The 23,245-nt window shown below is 56.2% G+C and overlaps 1 protein-coding gene across 1 annotated transcript; it reads left to right on the plus strand.

Moving 5' to 3' along the window:
• Positions 1-4,201: 4,201 nt before the first annotated feature.
• AGTRAP (angiotensin II receptor associated protein) lies at positions 4,202-14,198 on the plus strand (the record flags this gene model as incomplete). Its single annotated transcript, XM_080691840.1, has 5 exons — positions 4,202-4,228; positions 10,072-10,106; positions 12,292-12,397; positions 12,912-13,107; positions 14,083-14,198. The coding sequence occupies 5 exons, from the start codon at positions 4,202-4,204 to the stop codon at positions 14,196-14,198; spliced, it is 480 nt and encodes a 159-aa protein (XP_080547966.1).
• Between the last annotated feature and the right edge of the window lie 9,047 nt (positions 14,199-23,245).

The raw sequence follows: 23,245 nt of genomic DNA on the forward strand, positions 1-23,245 counted from the left end.
TTTTTAATCGGCTTCAGGAGGCTTTTACCCTCTCTGCCGGCTTAGATCCATCTACTGAGGCAGGACCTGTGGTGTCGGCAACACATATCATTAGCAATCAGCCCCTGATATTCGAAAAATTAAGAAGGGCTGAGGACGGCCCTCAGATCCCTATCTGAGATTTGGTGAACATGGTTTTTCAAGTCTTTAACTCCCAAGAGGAACAGGCTAAAATGGAGCATAAGATCTGACTCTGCCAAAAGGCAGATCCCTGGGAGCTGCCCTGCGGCCAGCGGTTGGTGGCTCAGCCCTCTGGAGTGCCACCTAGGGGTGGAGGACAGCAACGACAACTATCACCAGGAGCCTGCCTCAGGTGCGGCAAGGCCACGCCCACCAACCGGATCATGCCCTGTGTGCGGCCAGGAGGGACACTGGAACAGCGCTCTTGCAAAAACAGTGAGCCCCAGGGGCCCCAACACAGGGGGACCTCCCTTCCAGACCAGGTCCCACTGTTGGCCATTCTCGGCCTAGCTGAAGACTGACGGCTCCCGGACTCCTCAAACGTGATCCACCTTGCAGAGCCCAGGGTAACTCTCGAGGTAGTAGGTAAGCCAATCCTTGTCTTTTCTCAGGCACTTCCTTAGGGAACATACTGACGGGTATCTTCCCCAACCTGGGACTGAAAAAGCAGCTCCGCACCCAGCAGCCAAGGCCCTGAAGCTGGGAGGCCAAGTCCTCAAGTCACTCCAACCAAAACATCTCCACCCACGGTAGACTGGGCCTGTGACAGTGATCCTCACACCTATTACAGCCAAACTCCAGGGGGACCCCAATTGGCATCACCTTACTCAGCTAAATAGGGCTCTATTACAACAGCCTTTTGACAAATTCTCCTGCACAGTGTTGGGGTCCACTGAGCTCTGTTTTTCTCAGCATAATCCTCTTTAATGCTTGTATTTCAGCAAGCCCACCTGTTTATGTCTGGAAATTCACTGTGCAAGCGACGTATTTGTCTTCCTTCCATAAAACGTTGGACCGACCACAGCCCCTCATCTGCTAAGGCTCATTTAAACACACATTACAGCCGGGCGTGGTGGCGCACACTTGTAATTCCTGCGCTTGGGAGGCTGAGACAGGAGGATCGCACGGGTTCAAAGCCAGCCTCAGCTACTTAGTGAGGCTCTCAGCAACTTAGTGAGACCCTGTTTCCAAATAAAATATAAAAATAGGTTTGGGAGTATAGCCCGGAGGTAGACAACCTCTGGGTTCCACCCCCAGTACCACCAAAACACACACACACACACACACACACACACACACACACATTACGGAGCTGTCCAGGCTAACTTCCACTCAGCCCCCACTGCAGGCATACTCCCACCTGCCCACTTCTGAAAGACCTGACCTCTCCTGGCCGTGGGGCCTCCTACAACGCCCTTGTCAGCAAGAAGTTGCTATGAACTCGGTCATCACCCAATATCACCAAAAGGCAGGATGATAGGTCGGGTCCCTCCCTTCCCCCATGAGACACCGCAGTGGGGACAGGAGGCGGAACCCCGGAAGCCAGACGCAGAGATGTCGCAAGACTCCCGACATAACGGGGCAGACTTCAGACATTGCGAGACTCCAGGTGTCGTGAGAAGACTGCATTCCCACGCTGCTAGGCCCACCCCAAGACCCCAGCTACATAAATACCCTCACTTCCTTTCTGCCATGTGACTGCCGACCGTCCGACTCTGATGCTTGGTTACCTTCTCCCACAGTCGGCTGGCCTCACCTAAAGGTGCTGATTGATTACAGAGGCTTTTAATAACTTGCTGGCGTTTGCCTCCTTTGTGACCCCAACTCAATTCCAATGTTACACTTGGGAGGCTGAGACAGGAGAATTGTGGTTCATGGACAGACTCAGCTACTTAGCGAGGCCCTGCACAACTCAGTGAGACCCCGTTTCAATACAAAGAATAAAAACAGCCGGATGTGGTGATATACGCTTGTAATCCCAGCATTTGGGACGCTGTGACTGGAGGATTGAGGTTCGGGGATAGCCTCAGCTACTTAGTGAGGCTCTCTGCAACTTAGTGAGACCCTGTTTCAAAATAAAGAATAAAGCAAAAATAGGGCAGGGGGTATAGCTCGGAGTTCACATGCCCCTGGGTTCCATACCCAGACCCATACACACACACATACAACAACAACAAAAAAAGAATAAAAAAACAGAGTTGGGTTATAGCTTGAAGGTAGTACTCCCTGTGTTCAATCCCCAGTACCAAACTAAAACAACCCCCCCAACACACACATGTATATGGCACAAAAATTAACTACTAATGTGTAATGATAACAACACATCAAACTAAAGCAAACTGCATATTTGGCTGGTCTCATGCTTTGGGGAGCTCCATCACAAGGACAGATACGGGCTGCCTTCTTGGAGGCCAGAGGGCCGACCCCACATGGGGCATGAAGCTATGTCTGTGGGCTCCACAGCGCGCCCACCCAGAGAAGCCCTTTCTGCACCTGGATTATTATCTCAGGACCCGCCAGGTAGTTCTGTGGGTCTCCGTGTGGTTCCCAGCTTCCTGGAAACAGGCCCTTTCACCACATGAGCCATTAGAGGGTCCACCCCTGGATCCCAGCAACACAATCCCCTCTTTCTTCTATCCCAGCACAACTGGGGGTCCCCACAGGAGGAATTCCTGCTGGTTTTCCAGCTCAAGTTTTCTAAAACTTTTGCTATGTTGATTGAAGTGGGCTCCTGGTGTGTCAACAGTAGCAATAGCTTCTGTGCACGGTCCTCTTTCTTTTTTTGTTTTTTTGGAAGATCTAAAGAAGTTTATTAAAAGATAGAAATACAGAAAATAGAAATACGGCCCCATGCCCAAATGGCATGAGGGGGTGACTCGAAATGAATACACCTGCACTGTCCTCTTTCTAAGTGCCAGGCAAGCTGGGCATGGTAGTGCACGCTTGTAATTCCACGACTTGGGAAAGCTACAGTTCTATTCTTTGTGTGTGTGTGTGTGTGTGTGTGTGTGTGTGGTACTAGGAATGGAGCCCAGGGACATTCTACCTCCAAGCTATACTCCCAGCCCTATTTTTATTCCTATTTATTTATTTATTTTTGCAATACTGGGGATGGAACCCAGGGGCATTCTACCTCCGAGCTATACCCCCAGCCCTATTTTATTCCTATTTATTTATTTATTTATTTTTGCAATACTGGGGATGGAACCCAGGGGCATTCTACCTCCGACCTACACCCCCAGCCCTATTTTTTATATTCTTTATTTTGAAACAGGGTCTCACTGAATTGCAAAGGGCCTCACTACTAGTAGCTGAGGCTTTCCGGGAACCGCGATCCCCCTGCCTCGGCCTCCCTTTCTGTTTCAGCCTCCCTTCTGTTTCAGCCTCCCACACACTGGGATTCCAAGCTTGCAGCCACCACGCCCGGCTCTGCAGCTCTATTCTTGAGTAGCCTCCTTATTACTTTACCTAGCGTTGGAAAACTTTTTTCTTTCTCGACATGAATTGACTCATCTAACCTGGCCAGGATCCTCTGAGTACAGGTATTGTAACTACCCTATTTACCCGAGGAGGAAGGCGAGGGGAGAGACACCAATCTACTACCACGTCGGCGGTCTGCACCTGCAGGCCCCAGGTTCTCTTGAGGTCGCAGGTGGTCGCACCAGCGCACCTTCTAAAATACATTAGCCAGCCGCGCGTGGTGGCGCACCCTTGTAATCCCCGCGCTTGGGAGGCTGAGGCAGGAGGATCACACGGGTTCGAAGCCAGCCTCCGCTACTTACTTAGTGAGGCTCTCAGCAACGTAGTGAGACCCTGTTTCCAAATAAAAATATAAAAAAGGTCTGGGAGTATAGCCTGGAGGTAGAAAGCCCCTGGGTTCTGCCCCCAGCACCACCTAAAATAAATAAATAAAATAAAATAAAATAAAATACATTAGCCAGGCAGGCCCTGGGCGGAAGAAATCCCAAGGTGCTGCCCACGCCCATAGGCCGCGGCTCCGCCTAAAGCAGGCGGGAGCTGCCTGACGCCGTCGCCTAGCAACCGGGCGGCGGTCACGTGGTCCCGAGCCGCTCACGTGACCCGGGGCCCCGGCGCGGTTGGCGCCTGCGGGACGGGACCTGGCCGGGCCCGCGAGTGTGTTCTCCGAGTTCGGGGCCCGGGAGCCCGCGGCCGTTGCGCAGGTGGCCTCCTTCGGGCCGGGATGGAGCTGCCTGCCGTGAATCTGAAGGTGGCCATGGCGGGGCGGCGGGAGGGCGCCGCGCACCTCCCCCGTGCAGGAGCTGGGAGGGCCAGTCTGGGGAGAGGGGTCCACTGGGGTCACCAGGGGAGGGCGGAGCGGACCCGGGGCGGCCGGGCAGGGACAGGGCCTCCCCCAGCCCCGGAGCCAGGCCCCGGGGCTGCGCAGCTGACCACCCAGTTCCCGCCGAGCCCGGGAGGGCGCCGAGGAGGGCCAGCGCGGGACTGACCTCCGCACCAGCTCCCGCCGGCCTGGCCGCCGCCTTTGTGTGCGGGGTCAGCTTAAGGAAACTCGGGCGTTGTCGGGCGTGGGGTCGCACGCCCGTAATCCTAGTCCTTGGGAGGCCAAGACGGGAGGGCTGTAGGTTCGAGGCCAGCCTCAGCAGTTTGGTGAGACTCTCAACAATTTAGCAAGACCTTGTTTCAAATTTTTTTTTTAAAAAGGGGTATCTGGGGGTGTAACTCAGAAGTAGAACGCCCCTGCGTTCTGTTCCGAGTACGAGAGTGAGAGAGAGAGAGAAGAAAAAGGAAATCACATTCCCAAACGGTTGAATTGCCAAAGTGTATAAACCCGACGCCCTTATTGCATAATTAAGCGCGAGCTGTAACAAAAGTTACTTAAAAGCTGAAAGCCCCGAGCCTGGGCCCTCGGGCGGGCGCCGCGGGCTCTCTGGAGTGTCTTCATTTCCTGAGCCTTCTTTCTCCCCGCCGGCCCCGAGCTCCTGGGTCGCCTTTGCAGCAGCTGCAGCAGCAGCGGGGCTGGGAGCTTTGGTCTGGACAGCGTGGACCTGGGGTTAAACTGGCCATTTTGCGTCCTGGAGCGCTGCCCTTTACCCGGGAGTGACCAGGCATTTAGCACCCAGCCGGCCTCCTAGACGAAAGGACTCCAGGGTGGTTGCAGAGTAGCAGCCAGTGAGGCAGTCTGGCGGGTCAGGGCCCCCACCTGGCCCGGGCGGGTTCCCTTCTTAATCCTAGGGCTGGCTTCAGGCGGGCTTCCTGGAGGCTCCAGGGTGGGGGAGCTGGGTGCGGCCAGGGAAGCGCCCTGGGGAACATTTTGCTGGGAAGAAATTTTCCTGAGGGAGCCTCAGTCTGCTGTCTCAGCCCTTACTGGTCCTGGCAACGTGGGGTTCAGGACTCCGGCCTCCTCCACTAGATGTGATTGAAACAGTGGCTTTGGGAGAACCAGGTGGGCCGCAGAGACGCAGGGATCCGGAGGGAAGGGAGCTGTGTGATGTGCCGGGTGTTTCTTTTTCTTTCTTTCAATTCTTTTGGTACTAGGGATTAAGGGGAAAACCCAGGGATGTTCTATCTGTGAGCTACACCCCCCAGCTCTTTTTTTTTTTATTATTTTAATTTTGAAACAGGGTCTTCCAGGTTGATGAGAGTCTCACTATTTGCAGAGGCCATCTTCAAACCCGCGATCCTCCTGTCTCAGCCTCCCAAGTACTGGGATTACAAACTTGTGCAACCACTTCCGGTACTTAGCATTTTTTTTCTTTCATTTTATTTTCCTTCCATCCTGTGATCCTCCTGTTTCAGCCTCCCAAGTACTGGGATTACAGACATGGACCACTGTACCAGCCAGGGTTTCCCCCTCCCTCATACTGGGGTCGGAAACCAGGGGCATTCTATCTTACAGCTACAGCCCCAGGCCTACTTTTTATTATTGTGTGTGTGTGTGGGGGGGGTGGTACTGGGGATGGAACCCCGGGGGCTTTCTACCTCTGGGCTATACTCCCAGATCTATTTTATATTTTATTTGGAAACAGGGTCTCACTAAATTGCAGAGGGCCCTCACTAAGTAGCTGAGGCTGGCTTCCTGTGAGATCCCCCTTCCTGTCTCAGCCCCCCAAGCACTGGGATGATAAGCGTGCGCCACCACGCTGGGCTTGCTTGCTGGGTTCTTAATTGTGGCCTCCGGGTCTGCGGATGGAACCCAGGGGCATTTGACCTCCGAGCCCCCTGCCCTATTTTGAAACCGGGTCTCACTGAGTCGCAGAGGGCCTCACTAAGTAGCTGAGGCTGTCCGCGAACCGCGATCCTCCAGGTCTCAGCCTCCGGAAACCTGGGATGACAAGCGTGCGCCACCACGCCCGGCTACACTGACATCCTTTTACAGAAGATTCAACTTCAGCTCCCAGATCAGGCCAGTAAACTGCCAGGGTCCCCCAGGGAAAATAAGTGGTAGAGTCGGGATTCGAACCCACAGTGGCGTTTCTCAGCCGACTCTGGCCTTGATCATCTCCGTGAGCCTGCCAGGCCAAGGGTGCTGTCAACTGAGAGCTGTCCTGCCTTTTGGTGCCTGGGTGGAAGGCTGGTCCTCCCTTGACCCAGGCAACTAGACCCCGCGTCTCCAAGGGTCTTAGCCTCGCCACCATAAGCGAGCGCTGGAGACCCCGCAGGGAGGCCGGGTAACATCCAAGACATGCGGTTGAATTAGGATTTCAGAAAGCCGGGCTGGTGGCGCGCACTTGTAATCCCGGTACTTGGGAGGCCGAGACAGGAGGATCGCAGTTCACGGCCAGCCTCAGCTACTTAATGAGGCCCTCTGCAACTCAGTGAGACCCTGTTTCAAAATAAAGAATAAAAACTAGGGCGGGGGGTATAGCTCAGAGGGAGAATGCCCCTGGGCTCTTTGTCTTTAAGCTGCGTGATCGAGGCCGTGCTCTCTGAAGCCTGGGTCCCACCTCCCACAGTTCTGGGATGGCACAGAGCTGTGGGCAGTGTGGCCGCACCGAGGCGGTCCTGTTGTGCTGGCCTGTGTCACGTTGAAGTTGAGCGGGGAGGTAAACACCAGCCCGGTTATCAAAAACTGCTTTAATCGGCCGGCACCTTCGGGTGGATCTGCCGACCCTGGGGGAAGGGACTGACGGGCCAGGCGGTCAGCAGAGTCGCGCGGGGCAGCGCGAGTACCCTGATATTTAAAGCGGGCGTTTGGGGTGGGGCCAGCTGTGGGAACGCCGATTCTCTCCCAACGGAGTCTCGGAATGCCTGGCGTCTGTGTCTTGATGTTTGGAGTCTCGTGTTATCTCCGCTTCTGGCTTCCCGGGTTCCTCCTCCGGTCCCCCCTGTCGCGTCCGGTGGAGATAGGAGGGACCCGACCTATCCGCCTGCTCCTGGGTAGGCACAGCCACCGTCCAGGCGGGAGCAAGAGGCCTGAGCTCCTGAGCTGCCTCCTGCCTCCTCCCCATCCAGTGACTCCTGCTGCCCTAGCCCATGGGCCTCCACCAGGGAGGAGCTCCCCAGGCTGAGCACTGTAACGAGAGTCCAGGGCTCCAGCCCATGCTTCCTCCAGCCTGGCAGGGAAAGGTCTTGCTGCCCAGGCCCCTCATGTCCCAGCCCCTGTCCCCGCTAACTCAGGCCCCTCTCACGGTTGCCCCCACCCCTTTTGTACTAGGGATTGAACCCTAGAGGGATGTTCTACCTTTTTTTTTTTTTTTTTTTTTGCGGTACTGGGGATGGAACCCAGGGGCATTCGACCTCCAAGCTACACCCCCAGCCCTATTTTCTATTCCTTATTTTGAAACAGGGTCTCACTAAGTTGTGGAGGGCCTCACTAAGTAGCTGCGGCTGTCCGCGAACCGCAGTCCTCCAGTCTCAGCCTCCCGAATGCTGGAATTATAAACATGCGCCACCACGCCCAGGTTTTTTTTTTTTTTTTTTTTTAAACTATGTTGCTGAGGCTGGCCTCAAACCTGTGATCCTCCTGTTTCAGCCTCCTAAGTACTGGGATCACACCCAACACTGCTACTCTTTCTGAGAAGCCTTGGATCACCTAGGTTACCAGCAACCCCTACACACACACACACACACACACACACACACACACACACACACACACACCCTGAGCAGGACGGGGGATAGTTCTTTGGTGTCCACTGGGAGTCGCTGTCTTTCCTGCTCTGTGCTACCAGGAAGGGCGGGGCTGGTTGGCTCCGTTTCTCCGGGAGCTGCCCTGGACATCAGGCCTCTGGGTCTGGCAGGAGGTGGGGGTCCTCTCCAGTACACAGATTGGGTATCTGAGGCTGGAGAGGCTTGGTGTTCTCGGAACTCCTTTCCCGGGGTGGGGGGGCTCCTTTCCCAGGGGCGCTGGAGCGGTGCTGAGATGGGCTTGCCTGTTTGAGACCTCAGCGCTCTCACGGGCGTGGTGTGTGCAGGAATAAAAAATAGGGCGGGGGTGTAGTGCCGCCAAAATAAATAAATAAAGGTGAGATGTGCTGGGCATGGTGGCTCACACCTTTAATCCCAGCTACTTGGGAGGCTGAGGCTGGAGGACCACAGATTGGAGGCCAGTCTGGGCAACACTCGGTCTCAAAATTAAAATAAAAAGAGCTGGGGACAGCTGGGCTGTAATCTCAGCACCTGGGAGGCTGAAGCAGGAGGGTCGCTGGTTCAAGGCCTTCCTCAGCAACTTCGCAAGACGCTGAGCACCTTAGTGGGTTGCCAGGTAACCCAGCAGAGAGGAGCCAGACCAGACCATTGCCAATAGACAGTCTATTACCAGCCGGGACCGCGCTGGGCACAGGACCCCAGTGCCGCCCCGAATGGCCGCTTGGGGCTACTTTTTGTTTGTTTGTTTGTTTTTGGTGGTATTGGGGTTCCTGGAAGCCCTTCTACCTCCGGGATACACTCCCACGGGCTACACTCCCAGACCTATTTTATATTTTTATTTGGAAACAGGGTCTCTTAAGCCAGCGCGGAACCAGCGCGATCCTCCTGTCTCTGCCTCCCAAGCGCGGGGATTACAAGCGTGCGCCACCACGCCCGGCTTTTGGGGCTACTTTTATCCAGGCAAACTACGAGCTCAGGGTGACAGCTTACCTTCCCATAGCCTGGGTAAAAGGTTTACATTTATTATGGTGTGAGTTTTAGCATATGTGACTAAACATACTTTGTGCAGGTGTGCAAACAAAGGGGGCAGAATAAGAGTTAAAAGTCAACAGTTCAGAGCCGGGCGTGGTGGCACAAGCTTGTAATCCCAGCATTTGGGGGAGAGGAGGACAGCCTCAGCTACTAGTGAGGCCTTCGCAACTCAGTGACACCCTGTTTCAAAATAAAGAATAAAAATTAGGGCGGGGGGTGTAGCTCGGAGGTCAGATGCCTCTGGGTTCCATCCCCAGACCCGCAAAAAAAAAATCAACAGTTCACTTGGGGGTTAAACTTTATCATTTAGGCAGGCTGTTTTATTTATTTATTTATTTATTTATTTTCCTGTAGGAAAGGGGGGCTCACTGCATGAGGATTGAAATTCAGACTCTTGGGCCCCCAGGCTGCCTCTACCCGTGCCCCCCCAGCCCCAGCCATTTGTCATCGAGAGCTCTCCTGATTCCACACATCTGTGCTTCCCCCAAAGCAGCCCGAGATGCAGGAAGGGGTTTGGGTGTCCGTTGCCCTGGGGGAGGGGGATGTGGTCCTCCCGGCACTCCTCTGGCCTGTGCTCCGCCTCCTTCACCCTTGGGTCCCAGCTGGTGCTGATGTATCTTTGAGACACTATTTGTGTGTGTGGTTCCAGGGGTTGAACCCAGAGTGAATTCTACGCTACACTCCCAGCCTGATTTCTTATTCTTTATTTTGAAACAGGGTCTCACTAAGTTACTTAGGGCCTCACACGTTGCTGAGGCTGGCCACAAACCAGCCATCCTCCCTTCTCAGCCTCCCAAGTACTGGGATTACAAGCGTGCGCCACCACGCCCGGCTCCTTGGGACATTTATGAGGCCCTCCTCGTAGGTGCCCAGTGAGGCCAGCCTCCTGCGTCTCCTGGCTCCGTGGCCTTCCCGCCCCAGTGCGGTCAGGCCACGTCCACTGACCTGTTCTCTCTGTCCCCTTGTGCACAGGCGATTCTCCTGTTTCACTGGCTGCTGACGACCTGGTGAGCGTCCGTGGGCTCCGGGGTGCGGGGTGTTTCCTGGGGTCTGGGTCGTGCTGTGTCTTAGCCGGGTCCCTTGGGCAGGCCGCGGTGCCCTTGGGCTCCGCTTTCCGTCTGTGCGGTGGGTGAGGACGGGCCTGCTGGAGCGGGAGGGCGGCGTGCGGAGGTGCTCGAGTGGGACCCCCGGGGCTGCCGCCACAGCGCAGGTGTGACTCACCGTCACCTTCTGTCCTGCCTGTGGGCTTCCCGGAAGCTCCCTCTGCAAACCCAGGCTGGAGGCCATTGAGCTTCTGTGTGCGTTTGCAAACTCTGAAGGGCAGTGCGCGTGTGCACTGCCGGGAGGAACGTGAACGGCGGCAGCCGGGTCAAAATGTGTTTTCCTCGGTCCTACCCCCAAGATTCTGAGTGGGTGAGTCTGGGCAGGGACCTTTCTTTTTCTTTTCCTTTTTCTTTTTCTTTCTTTCTTTCTTTTTTTTTTTTTTTTTGTGATACTGGGGATTGACCAGGGGCCTTCTACCTGTGATCTATACCTCCAGCCCGATTTTTTTTTCTTTTTTTTTTGCGATACTGGTACTGAAGATGGAACCCAGCAGCATCTACCTCAGAGCTATATCCCGAGCCCTATTTTTTATTCTTTATTTTGAAACAGGGTCTCACTGAGTTGCAGAGGGCCTCACTAAGTAGCTGAGGCTGGCCGCGAACCTGGATCCTCCTGTCTGAGCCTCCCTCCCAAGTACTAGGATTACAAGCGTGCGCCACCACGCTGGGCTTGGGACCTTTCTTAAGACCAGAAGATGAGATGATTTAGTCAGAGGCCTCCTGACCCTCATATGCTTGTGCCCAGCCCCTCGGGTGCACTTCCTCCTGTTCTGCTTTGTGAAGGATGCATCCATTTCGGGAGAGCCCCACTGCTTACTGGGACATTTGAGGCCAGTGGAGATGGTGTCAAATAAGGCAGTGGACGTCCCTGTCCCCCGGGGAGGCCGTAGGGCAGGGTGGGCAGGAGCCTGGCCTCTTGAGCCAGACTGTCCGAATCCCAGCCCACCACGGAGCGGCTGGATGAGCCTGGGCAAGTCCCTTTCTACACCACAGGATCTGTAAAATGGAGACCATGACCACCCCTCCCTCAGGTTAACAGAGACACGCACAAACCAGGGAAAGCACTTAGAGACGGGGCCGTGGCTCATTTCTGTAACCCCAGGACTTGGAGGCTGAGGCAGGAGGATCACGAGTTCAAGACCAGCCTGTCTCAAATAAAAAAGGGCTGAGGGCCGGGCGTGGTGGCGCACGCTTGTCATCCCAGTACTTGGGAGGTCGGGACAGGAGGATCGCAGGTTCAAAGCCAGCCTCAGCAACTTAGCCAGGCTCTTAGCAACCTAGTGAGAGGTAAAATGCCTCTGGGTTCAATCCCCATAACCAGAAAGAAAGGGGCGGGGCTGGGGGTATGGCTCAGTGGTAGAGTACCCCTGGGTTCAGTACCCAGTACTGCAAAAGAAAAAATGATGATAATGATAGGAAAAAGAGAGAAAGAAGGAAAGGCAAGAGAAGAAAGGAAAGAAAGGACTTAGCAGCTAGCTTGCAGGGTCCTAACTGGCAAGGACTTTGCAATGATTTTCATAGAATCAACAAGCAAATCAGTAAGTGACAGTGTCAGGTGGTAATACCCTAAAACCCAAAGAGCGGGGACTGTGTTAGAGAAGTGAGGCTTGGTGCTGCTTAGCGAGGAAAAGGGCCCAAGTCAACAAAAGACAAAGAGGGCTGAGTGCTGGGGGAGAGGGGCTGCCGGGGCGGGGCGGGGAGGTCAGGAATATTGGAGCTGAGTCTGCAGACCCCCTCCCCATGGTGAAGAGTCCACATTTTATTTCAAATGGGACAGAAAACTACTTACTGGAGGATTTTCAGCAGAGGAGTGGAAGTACCCGATTCACACGCTGGTTGCTATTTTGAGACTGGCCTGTGGAGGGCAGGCGCGTGGCAGGGAGACGCTGGCACTGTCTCCGCGGGAGCGGAGCGATGGGCCATGTTAGGGATGGGGCGGGAGGTAGAGTCCCCGGGATCTGCCCACACTCCTGGTGCACAGCCAGGCCGCCCGCAGAGGGGCCGGACCCGGCGCAGGAGGGAGGTGCCCGCGGGAGGGTGGGGCAGCTGCAGTGGTGGCCGGCTGACAGATGGAGGCACCTCTCCGCAGGGGCTGCATCGTGTTTTCGGGCGCCTACGCCTGGGCCAACTTCACCATCCTGGCCTTGGGCGTGTGGGCCGTGGCGCAGCGGGACTCCATCGATGCCATAGGCATGGTGAGCCGGGGCCGGGCCCCAGAGATCCCTCGCCTCTCTCTCCCCGTTGCCCATTCTCTGCCCTCTGAGGACTTGTACATTAGCTGCCAGGGTACCAGCCACGGTGTCTACCAGCCAGGCCTGCTTCTCTGCTTACCTGGTTGGAGAACCCCAAGTGGGCTCTTGTCCTCCCATGACAGACATGGCAGGGGGTGGGGATCTCAATAGTGCCCCAGACACTGGATGCTTGGGTGAATGCCAAGGGACCTTTCCTCCTGGAGGCCCTGGAACCAAGCTTTGGGCCTTGGGTGACACATGGTGGGACGGCCACGGTGGAGCTCTCAGACACCATGCCCTGCTCACGGTCCTGCTCCAGGCAGTGGCTCGTGAACAGGGCCCTGCCTGCCGCTGGGCCATCCGCCTGCCACGAGCCCTAGGGGTCCCGCAGGGCAGGAGCCGGCTGATACAGAGGGCAGGAGAGTCGAGGGGCGTGACGCAGGCCAGCGCCCATAGGCTGTGGCGGGGTGTCTTGCAGTTCCTGGGGGGCTTGCTGGCCACCATTTTCTTGGACATCATCCACATCAGCATCTTCTACCCACGGGCGGGCCACTCGGACACCAGCAACTTCAGCGCCGGCATGGCCATCCTCAGCCTGCTCGTCAAGCCCTTCTCCTGCTACCTGGTCTACCACATGTACCAGGAGCGCGGGGGCGAGCTCCCGTCCCGCGCCGGTGAGCCTGCCCTCCCCTCCCCTCCCTTCCCCTGCCTCCTGCCTTGCTCGGGCCCTTCCCGGGGGCGTGACGTGGCATGGCCTGGGCACCAGGCGGTGTGTGCACGCCCCCCTCCCGCCTTTCATGCTGTGTGTGGAGTTAGTAGCAGTGACCTTGGCCCTCCCACAGCCCCACTCCGTCCCCACAGTCCTGGCCCTGGAGCGCCATTCCCTGCTCTGGGGGGGCTCTGTGCCACCTCCAAGGTCAGGCCCCTCTTTAGCTGGGCTGGGCCACTTCCTGCCCTCTGACCCTCTGACCCGGTTCTCCCTCTCTCTGAGCAGGGTGGGAGGGAGGGTCTGGGTGCAGGGCTGGGCCGCACTAGGCAGGGAGCTAGGCGAGGTGGGGGGGGCAGCCTTCAGCCCCACCCTGACTGATCTCAGACTGCCCAGACCTGCCCCTGGACGGGGTTAAGGGGAACCAGAAACAGTGTTACTCTTGGACAGATGGGGAAACTGAGGCCCACAGTTCCTGGGACTCATTGGAGGTCAAATGGGCAGAGTGGGGGACAGGAGTGAGGGGTGCAGGACTCTCTAGCCTCCTGCCCTGCCCGGCCAGTGGGTGGGCAGCTGTGCAGGCTCGGGGCCTTCTGGAGACAGGAACTGGTGTCCTTGTGCCTGGGAGGGAAGCTGAAAAGAGGTGGGGGCTGAGGCTAGGTGCCCCGCCCTGAGCACACTGCTCCAAGCTGCTGTGGCTGGGGAGGGCCCTGCCTCTGCTGCTTTAGCCCATCAGCACCAGCGGCGACCTGTCTGAGCTCAGGCAAGTCAGCCCGCCTCTCGCAGGGGCAGGGCGGTGTGCTAAGGGCCTCCACTGGCCACTGCCCTTGGCATCGGGGTGCCCAGCGCCTGCTGGGATGGGGATGGAGCTTGGTTTGCGCTCAGGAGAACAGCCCACGTTTCTCATCCTTGATTTTTCTTCCACCTCGTCCCCGCCCTCTAGATTTCCTCCGACCCTCTCAGGATCAGAGCGCCTACCAGACGATTGACTCGCCAGAGGCGCCTGCAGACCCCTTTGCAGACCCAGGGGGCAGGGGGCAGGCCACGCCAGGGTACTGAGGCCGCCCACCGCGGGCCGTGTTGCCTTCCTGCTGCCTGGCAGGGCCTTCCGGGTGCCCTGACCGCCCTTTCCTGGACCTAACCTGGAATGTGCCTTCTGTTCCCAGGCTCCGGCTGCCAGAATCTAGTGCCTGAGAGGCCCTGAGCCTGCGGCTTCTAGGCCTGAGCACCCCCCCCCCCGCCCCCTGAGGCACACCTTCCCTCCACTGTACCCACTGGTCCTCACCAGGCCTTTCTTCACCCCCATCCCATACCTACATGGGGGGGGGGGCAAGGCGAGTCACTGAGCTTGGCCAGCCAGGCCTCCAAGGACCAGTGATGACCACGTGCCAGGCCTCCTGCAGCCTGGCCAGCCCTTCTGCAGAAGCTCCGAGAGCTTCGGGGCACATCACACTCGGGGAGCCCGGCGGCACAGGAGTGAGGCCCCGTGCCCTCCCTGCCAGCTCACTTGATCCCTGGGGCACGGGGCTGGCGGCAGGCCGTGTCTGCGGCACCCAAGATCGACCCGGGCCCATGGCTGCCGTTCTGTGGCATTAAAGCTTGGGGCATTGTGTAGCTGGGCTGTGTTTCGAGCTGTCTTTAGACCCCTGGCCGGGCTGGGGTGACTTCACCCTTGTGTCCCCAGGCGGAGCCTGGGCTACTCACCTTGATCCCGTGGAGAGGCCTGAGGAGTTCTCTGGTTTGGAAAAAGGGAAACTCACCCTGGGGCCCGCAGAATCCTTGGCTTTTGTGGCCAAAAGAATTTCAACACATGTACCAATCAGAGACAAAGACCGATTTTTATTTATTTATTTATTTATTTTTGCAGTACTGGGGATGGAACCCGGGGCATTCTACCTCTGAGCGACACCCCCCACCATCCCTGTTTTTTGTTTTTTGTTTTATTCTTTATTTTGAAACCAGGTCTCAGTGAATTGCAAAGGGCCTCACTAAGTAGTAGCTGTGGCTGTCCTCTCGTGATCCTCCGGTCTCAGCCTCCCAAATGCTGGGATTACAAACCTATGCACCACCACGCCCAGCTAAGATAAGGTTTCTAAGGAAAGGTGAGGATACACATTCAAGGAGAGTGTGGCCACCGGGAGAGCATGAGGGGCCACTGGGGTCTCTAAGAGCCTTCCTTCATAGGGGTGACAGGTGTGTAGCTGGGGTGGAGGTCTGGACTTTCTCTTCTGGAATCCATGGGTGGTGGCCGGCCTTAACAGCTCTTGTTCCTCATCCTAAAGCATCCTTTGTTTACTCTGGTGGGGAGAGGGGCCTTTGTGGTTTGGGTGTGGGCTCCCTGAGGCTTCCCCTAAGGCTGTAGGATGGTGTTAGAGATTAGGAACTTTCCAGATTTTTTTTTTCTGTACTTGGGTTGGAACCCAGGGTCGTTCTGCCTCCGAGCTACACCCTCAGCCGGTGTTTTTTTATACTTTATTTTGAAACAGGGTCTCACTGAGTTGCAAAGAGCCTCACTAAGAATGCTGGGGTTACAAGCTTGCGCCACCACACCCGGCTCCAGATTTTTTAACTATAGTTTTCTTTCCTTCCCAATTTGTCTCCTTTCTACCTAAAACATTATTTCTTCTCTCCTGCCTCGGACTGAGTGTTTGTGGCGGGAGGAGGCCCGTGCTGGGCCTGCCCTGCCCAGCCCCGGTCACGGCAGAGGCAGCGCTGGTCAGCTTTCCACCTACATCGATGTCCCTTCAGTGTCCAGTGCCTGCGTCCAGAAGGGCCCTGTGTGACAGCGATGTCGTTCACAGGGCAGTTGCTCCCTGAGCCAGTGACGACTTGGTCAGCAGCCGGCATGTGTCCCAGAGCCCCTTGGCTCCAGGGCCACCGCCATGCCTCTGTGGCTGGCTGTTCCCAGCCCACTCTTCTGGGCCCCAGTCTCAGAGCTTTCCCAGGTCCATCTGCCAACCACAAGAGGCTGTGCTTGGCAAGGGCCTGGGGCCACAGTGGGACCCCAAGGCCTGCTCTCTGGGGGACAAACACTTGGAGTCTGTATCAAGAGGACACAGACTAGCCAGGCGTGGTGGCGCGCGCTTGTAATCCCAGCGCTTGCGAGGCTGAGACAGGAGGATCGTGGTTTGCAGACAGCCTCAGCTACTACTTAGTAGTGAGGCCCTTTGCAACTCAGAGCCTGTTTCAAATAAAGAAAAAAATAGGGCTGGGGGTGTAGCTCAGAGGTAGAATGTCCCTGGGTTCCATCCCCAGTACCACACACACAAAAAGAATAAAAAATAGGGCTGGGGGTAGCTTGGAGGTAGAATGCCCCTGGGTTCAACCCCCCAGCACCACAAATAATTAAAGATGGGCTTGTGGAGATTCCTCTCCGGAACTTGGGAGGGAGAAACCTGAAATGACGGACCCGGACAATTGCCTCTCGTGCAACTGACAAAATGTATTCCCTAAAACTAGGTTTTTATACCCTTCTCCAGTTTGGTTGATCATCAGATCCTAGTGAAAAGAGTAAACACCAAAGTACAGTAGTGGGGTGATAAGAGAAGGACATGTAAATCACTAGGATACAATCATAAGACGAAAGGAAGACCTGTGACATCATAGGTCTTGTGATTAAGGTCAGCCCCTACCCTCACCGGTGGGCCTTAGAGGGCAAATTCCGGGAAGGACTGGAGTCACACCCAGAGTTTTTGAGGATTCGCCCTTTCGACCTTTCGTAGAATCTCCTTTAACTCATTCTGAACCTTTGTTCCTCAGGCTTCATCCATGTCCTCCATCGAGGGCTGAGGGTGTGGCTCAGAGGTAGCACACCCCTAGACTTAATCCCCAGTACCAACAAATGTTAATCGTGCAATTATAAATGAATATATTGGCAGGTCTGATTTGTATTTATTTTTGTGGCACTGGGGGTTAAACCCAGAGATTTTATTTTTTATTTGAAACAGTCTTGCTAGGTTGCTGAGAGTCTCACTAAACTGCTGAGGCTAGTCTTGAACCTGCAATCATCCTGCCTCACTCAGCCTCCCAAGTACTTGGGTTACAAATGTGCGCCACAATGCCTGGCTTTTTAATTTTAGCTATATTATATATGGACACTGGAAGGCTGGAAGTATAAAAAAAAAACCAGGCAAATAAGTACCAAAATAGAGTCTGTATAAACTAAATGATAAACTTGGCTTTAAGGGGAAAAAGTATTATTCATGGGAAAAGAGGTCAGAACCTAATAAAAGGTTCCATTCATCAGGCTTAGCAGATATTTGACAGATTTAAGAAAGAAAAAGCCAGGTGCCATGGCCTATAATCCCAGCGGCTGGGGAGCCTGAGGGCCTCAGCAATTTAGTGGGATCCTGTGGTATAATAAAAAGGGCTAGGAAGCCAGTGTGGTGGCACACACTTATAATCTCAGTATTTGGGAAGCTGAGACAGGAGGATCACAGGTTCAAGGCCAGGCTCAGCAACTTAACAAGACCCTGTTTGAAAAAAATAAAATGGAGTGGAGGTCTAGCTTAGAGGTAGAATGCCTCTGGGTTCAATCTCTGGTACAGAAAGAAAAAAAAAAAAGTGGGGATATTGTTCAGTTCTTGCCTCGTGTGCGCAAGCCCCTGTATTCAGTGATGTACAAAAGAAGAAAATGGTAATTACCCCTTCCTTCAAGGTTGCCTTAAAGATTAAAAGGCTCGTGGGCATCTGTGTGCTGAACATTGACTTCCACTCCAACCAGGGAGGCAGGTCGAGACGGGCGTTACCAGAGGTCCGGGACTTGCCTGAGAACACCCAGGGCCCACGGATCTTTGGCACAGGCCTGACTCCTGGCTCTGTCCTCTTCTCTCCTCGCACCCTTTCCTTTAAAAAGGAGAAAGCGTACAACCTGGACGGCTCCAGGGCTGCCCTGGCAGGGTGCGGTGAAGAGCCGCGCGGGCCGAGATTTGGCAGGTGGGAAGTGCAGGGAGGTTTGGAGCTTTGAGGAAAGTGTGACTGGTCCGAGCTCATGGCAAGACCAGAAGTGGAGAGGATTCCGGCCCGGTCGGAAGGAACCCGAGGCCAGAAACTACGAGCAAGAATTTTGTACCGGGCAGCTGTAAGCAGAGGGCCTGGACCAGAACGCCGGTGCAGAGGTTGAGTATTCCCCGGTGGTGAACCAGGGCCCACGCACCTGCGGACGCCTGCGCGGGGCGGGGCCTGCGCGGGGCGGGGCCTGCGCGGGGCGGGGCCTGCGCGGGGCGGGGCCTGCGCGGGGCGGGGCCTGCGCGGGGCGGGGCCTCCGTTATCTGACGTCCCCACCTCTCCACACTCGTTAGCGGTCCGGTGCTGAGGTTCCCTGTGGGTTCAAACTCGACCGGGCGGAGGAGGACCCCAGGAAGACGAATGCACGTGAGAGCAGGTCCAGAAGGGCAGGAACCTGGCCGCAAGCGCTGGGTGGGGAGAGGAGGCTCTCAAGTGTCCCTAAGTGGCCAGGAGCGGGCGTGGCCTGGCGAAGGGGAACAAAGGGAGGAGCTGAGGAGCAGAGATGCACAGACGAGCCCCGGCCAGCAGTGGGTAAGAAGGAGTCCTGTGGTAAGAAGCGAGCCCTGGAGCCTGCCTGCAGCAGCTGACAGGTAGAGGGCCGTGCGCTGGGCAGGTAGCGCAGCTCAGCTCCAGTGTCCTCACTTCTGAAACCGGGAACCAAAATGAAGATAAAACACCTAGCTGGGACTGGAGCTCAGAGGTAGAATGCCCTGGGTTCAATCTCCAGTACAGCAAAAATAAAATAAAACAATAGGGAGCTGAGTCTTAGGGCTGCGGTGCAGATTAAACGGCAGGATGTCTGCTAAAGGCTGCAGGGCGCTTAGCATAGTCAGTCACGCATTTAACACGTTCACAAGCCCTGCTGAGTGTCGGGTCACTCCATGTGCTGAGGCACGTGGCTTGTCCTCATGCCATGAAGGAAAATTATTCAGGCTGGGGGAGGTGTGGCAGCCTGCTGCAGCTGGACAGACAGCTGGCAGAAGGGCTTGCTGGGATGTTCCAGGCAGGACTTGAAGGCTGGGCCAGGGGGAGGAGCGAGGGTTCCAGACAGAGGGAACAGCAAGTGCAAAGGCCCCGTGGTGAGTATGCGTGGCATGTTGGAGACACAGCCAAGGGCAGGTGTGTTTGCCCCAGAATAAGGGGGAGAAACGGAGGGTGTAAGGGAACTGAGCCACTGGGCTGGTGGCACCTGTCATCCCTGTACTTGCTTGGGAGGCTGAGGCAGGGGGATCACAGGTTTTGAAGCCAGCCTCAGCAAGACGCTGCTTCCAAGTGAAAATAAAATAAATCTGGGGGTATAGCCAGTGAGTTCCACCCCCAGTACCATTAAAAGCAAATAAAAAGCCGGGCGTGGTGGCACATGCTTGTAACTCCCGCGCTTGGGAGGCTGAGACAGGAGGATCACACAGTTCGAAGCCAGCCTCGGCTACTTAGTGAGGCTCTCAGCAATTTAGTGAGACCCTGTTTCCAAATAAAATACAAAATAGGTCTGGGAGCATAGCCTGGAGGTAGAAAAGCCCCTGGGTTCCACCCCCAGTACCACTTAAAAAAAAATATGATCTGAGCCAAGATAATGTTGGGAGGCTGAGACAGAAGGATCCCCGGTTCGAGGCCACCCTCAGCAACTTGAGATCCTGTTTCAAAATAAAAACATAAAATAGGGCTGTCGTTCAGAGGTAGAATGCCTCGGGGGTCAGTCCTAGTACCACACACACATACAAGTCAGAGAGTAAATTAGGGCTTTGAGGCCCGCCAGGCATCAGCTGACTCTTCAGTCCTGCTGGTTGACAGTCCCTTGGCTTCAGAAGGAAGAGCAGGGAAGAGCGACAGGGCTGACCGACCGTGTGAGGGAGGCCAGAGCCGCTCCGGGGCTTTTCTCTGAGCCACCAGAAGGCTGGCGCTGCCCTTCCCGGGGCAAGGGGTGCACCTGGATTGGAGAGAGCCGGGTTTTGGTGTTTCCAAAGTTTGTTTTGGAATACCTAATCTGCTAATACCTAGATGCCCCTTAGACACGGGCAGTGTGCAGGGGTGCTGGGTCTGCACCACGAGGGTCCGCAGGTCCATGGAGAGCTGTGGGGATAGAAGGGGTGTCCTGGGGACCCTCAGAGGCCGAGACCGCCTGGGTGGGTGTATCAGGGAGAGGGTTTGGAGGCAGCTGAGCCCAGGGCCTTCTAGGGCTCCAACACCGAGAAAGTCAGGAGCAGAGGAGGCGCAAGGCTGGGAGAGTGGCAGCGAGAGGGAGGGGAACCGGGTGGGGGGGAGGCATCCCGGGCCGCGCAGGGAGGGCTGCAGGCACTCCAGGTCGTGATTCTGGAGCGAGGCCACCAGTGTTATGGAGGGTCTGTCTTTGGCCACTGTCACCTGCTCCAGTGCGGGCGGGGGCAGGGGGGAGGAGGGCTGCCTTTACCCAGCGTTGTAGAGATTTTTTTCCTTTTTGTACTGAGGATTGAACCTAGGGGTGTTCTACCTCTGAACTACACCCCCATCCCTATTTTACTTATTATTATTATTATCATCATCATCATCATCATCATCTTGGCGGCACTGAGGATAGTACCCAGGGGCATTCTACCTCCGAGCTACACGCTCAGCCCTATTTTTTATTCTTTATTGTATTTCTTTTGTGGTACTGGGGGTAGAACCCAGGGACTTTCTACCCCCGGGCTATACTCCCAGACCTATTTTATATTTTATTTGGAAGCAGGGTCTCACTAAGTTGCTGAGAGCCTCACTAAATAGCCGAGGCTGGCTTCGAACCTGCGCGATCCTCCTGTCTCAGCCTCCCAAGCGCTGGATCACAAGCGTGCGCCACCACGCCCGGCTCCTATTTTATTATTTTTATTTTGAAGCAGGGTCTCCTTAAGTCAGACTGGAATAGTGAGATTCTTCTGCACCACCAGGCCAGGCTCCAAGCTCTGCAGTTTTGTTCACAGAGTGGGTCAGTGAGAGGGAGGGGCCGGAAGGGAATGATTATAGCTTGATTATAGCCCGGGATGAGGGAAGGCCCGGGGTGGTGGTGTCAGAGGGTTGGGGTTGGGGAAGGAGGGAGTATTGGAACTGGGGTGCTGGGAGGGTGAGCTGGAAAGGTGGGGAGTGGGCTGCATTGCTGGCGGGTGACCCTGGGGTCAGGCGGCTGAGGTCAGGTAAAGGGTTAAGAGGGTGGGAGAGGAGAAATCCGGGGACTCCAGAGGCCAGGGGCCCTGGGGGCCAGGAGTCTTGGAGGATTCTTGGAGGAGACCCTGTAGACAGAGATCCTACCAAGAATTGAGACCGGCCTGTGCTGGAAAAAGGTGACAGTGAACCGAAAACAATGCCAGAGCAGCTCAGAGCCAAGCCTTGCAGAGAGGAGGGAGGGAGAATGTTCTGGAAGTGGCCACATAAAGGGGAGCCCACTCCTCCAGGCCCCCACCCAAGAGAGTCCCTGGAGGCAGAGTCAACAGGTGTCTGAAGGAGTGGGCCAAACCGGGCGTGGTGGCGCACGCTTGTAATCCCAGCATTCGGGAGGCTGAGATAGGAGGATAGGGGGTTTGAGAACAGCCTCAGCTATTTAGTGAGGCCCTTTGCAACTCAGTGAGACCCTGTTTCAAAATAAAGAATAAAAAATAGGGCTGGGGGTGTAGCTCAGAAGTAGATGCTCCTAGATTTCATCCCCAATACCACACACACACACACACACACACACACACACACACACACACACAATAGGGCTGAGGGTGTAGCTCGGAGGTAGAATGCCCCTGGGTTCCACCCCTAGTACTACAAAAAAAAAAAAAAAAAAAAGGAGTGGGCCAGGGGACACCCCAAAAGCACAGTGGGATGTGGGTAGATTGTAGGGGTCTGTGCAGTGAGTTGTCTGCCCAGGGCAGCTGGGCCCCCCGCCCTCCCTGCAGAGCCCATCCATCCCAGGTGCCTGTGTGTTTGCTTGGGGTGCGGGATGGGACCCCCGGGGCCTTGCGCTTGCCAGGTGAGTGCTGTAGCACCAAGCCACACACTCCTCTGATTGAACAGGCCAGCCCAACCACTGTGTGTGAACCAAGGACACAGCTGTCCGGCAGCCATGGAGCGCAGGCTTGTCACCAGCCACCAGGAGAACGTGCCCCCAAGGCCTGCAGCTCCCCTGAAGCCAGGCAGGTGGCTCGGTGGGCCTGGGGAGCGGCTGCAGGAGCAGGTCCCCTCTAGTTACCAAGGCACAGCCCTTCCTCAGGCAGCCCTGCCCAGGGCCCCCTAGTTCTAAAGATCGAATTGCTGGGGCTGGCTGGGTGTGGGGCAATTTTTCCAGCCCGGGCCCTGGGTGTGGGGTCTCTGGCCTCTCTCCTGGAAAAGTGAGTTCAGGAAGAGGCCAGGCCAGGAGTGTGCCCGGCTGGTGCCCCTGCCTGAGGCCACAGGTCAGTCTGTGCCAGGAGATGGGGAGGCAGTGGGCTGGAGACCTCCCTGCTCAGGTTCCCGAGGCCTTAAGAAGCGCCACGGAGCTGGTCGGGGTGGGAGCAGCCCAAGAACAAATCCAGATGTGGGTTCAGTTCACATCCAGCTGCGTGACTGCGGGCAGGCGGTGGCCTGAGCTGTAGTTCTTGTTCACAAAGGCGGCCACTGTTATAGTCCGCTCTTCCTGCCAGGCCCTGTGCTGGGACGCCAGGCACCTCATCGGTCCCCAGGAGCGTTCTGCAGGCCGACGAGGGCCCTCCCCAGCCCCACCTCTGTGTCTCCCCCACCACCCCACTTGTACCCGCGTTCTTTCCAGCCAGTGGCCCCGTTGGCCCTACTTGGGCTAGGAATCAAGGAGTCGCCTCAGTTCACATTAGTGATACCTTCACAGTTTATCTGAATTCTCCCTGTGCCCCCCCCCTTGGACCTCTCACAGCCACCTCGATGTCCCTCCCTCATTCCCTCCCTCTCTCCAGGCTTCCTGCAAACCAGGCCGCAGCTTGGCTCCAAGACCCCCAGGGTCTGCCCACCAGCCCAGCCGGGAGGCGGAGCTGAGATCTAGCTCCGTCCAGCCTGGGGCCCTCCCTCCCCTCCCCAGCTGAGGTCTGGCCCATCTGATCCTACACACCTGCATCCTGCCCCAGGGCGTGGCTCTCTCCCCTCTCTGTGGAGCGACA

The sequence above is a fragment of the Muscardinus avellanarius genome (genome assembly GCF_963383645.1).
Source record: "Muscardinus avellanarius genome assembly, chromosome: 3".
NCBI lineage: Eukaryota > Metazoa > Chordata > Mammalia > Rodentia > Gliridae > Muscardinus > Muscardinus avellanarius.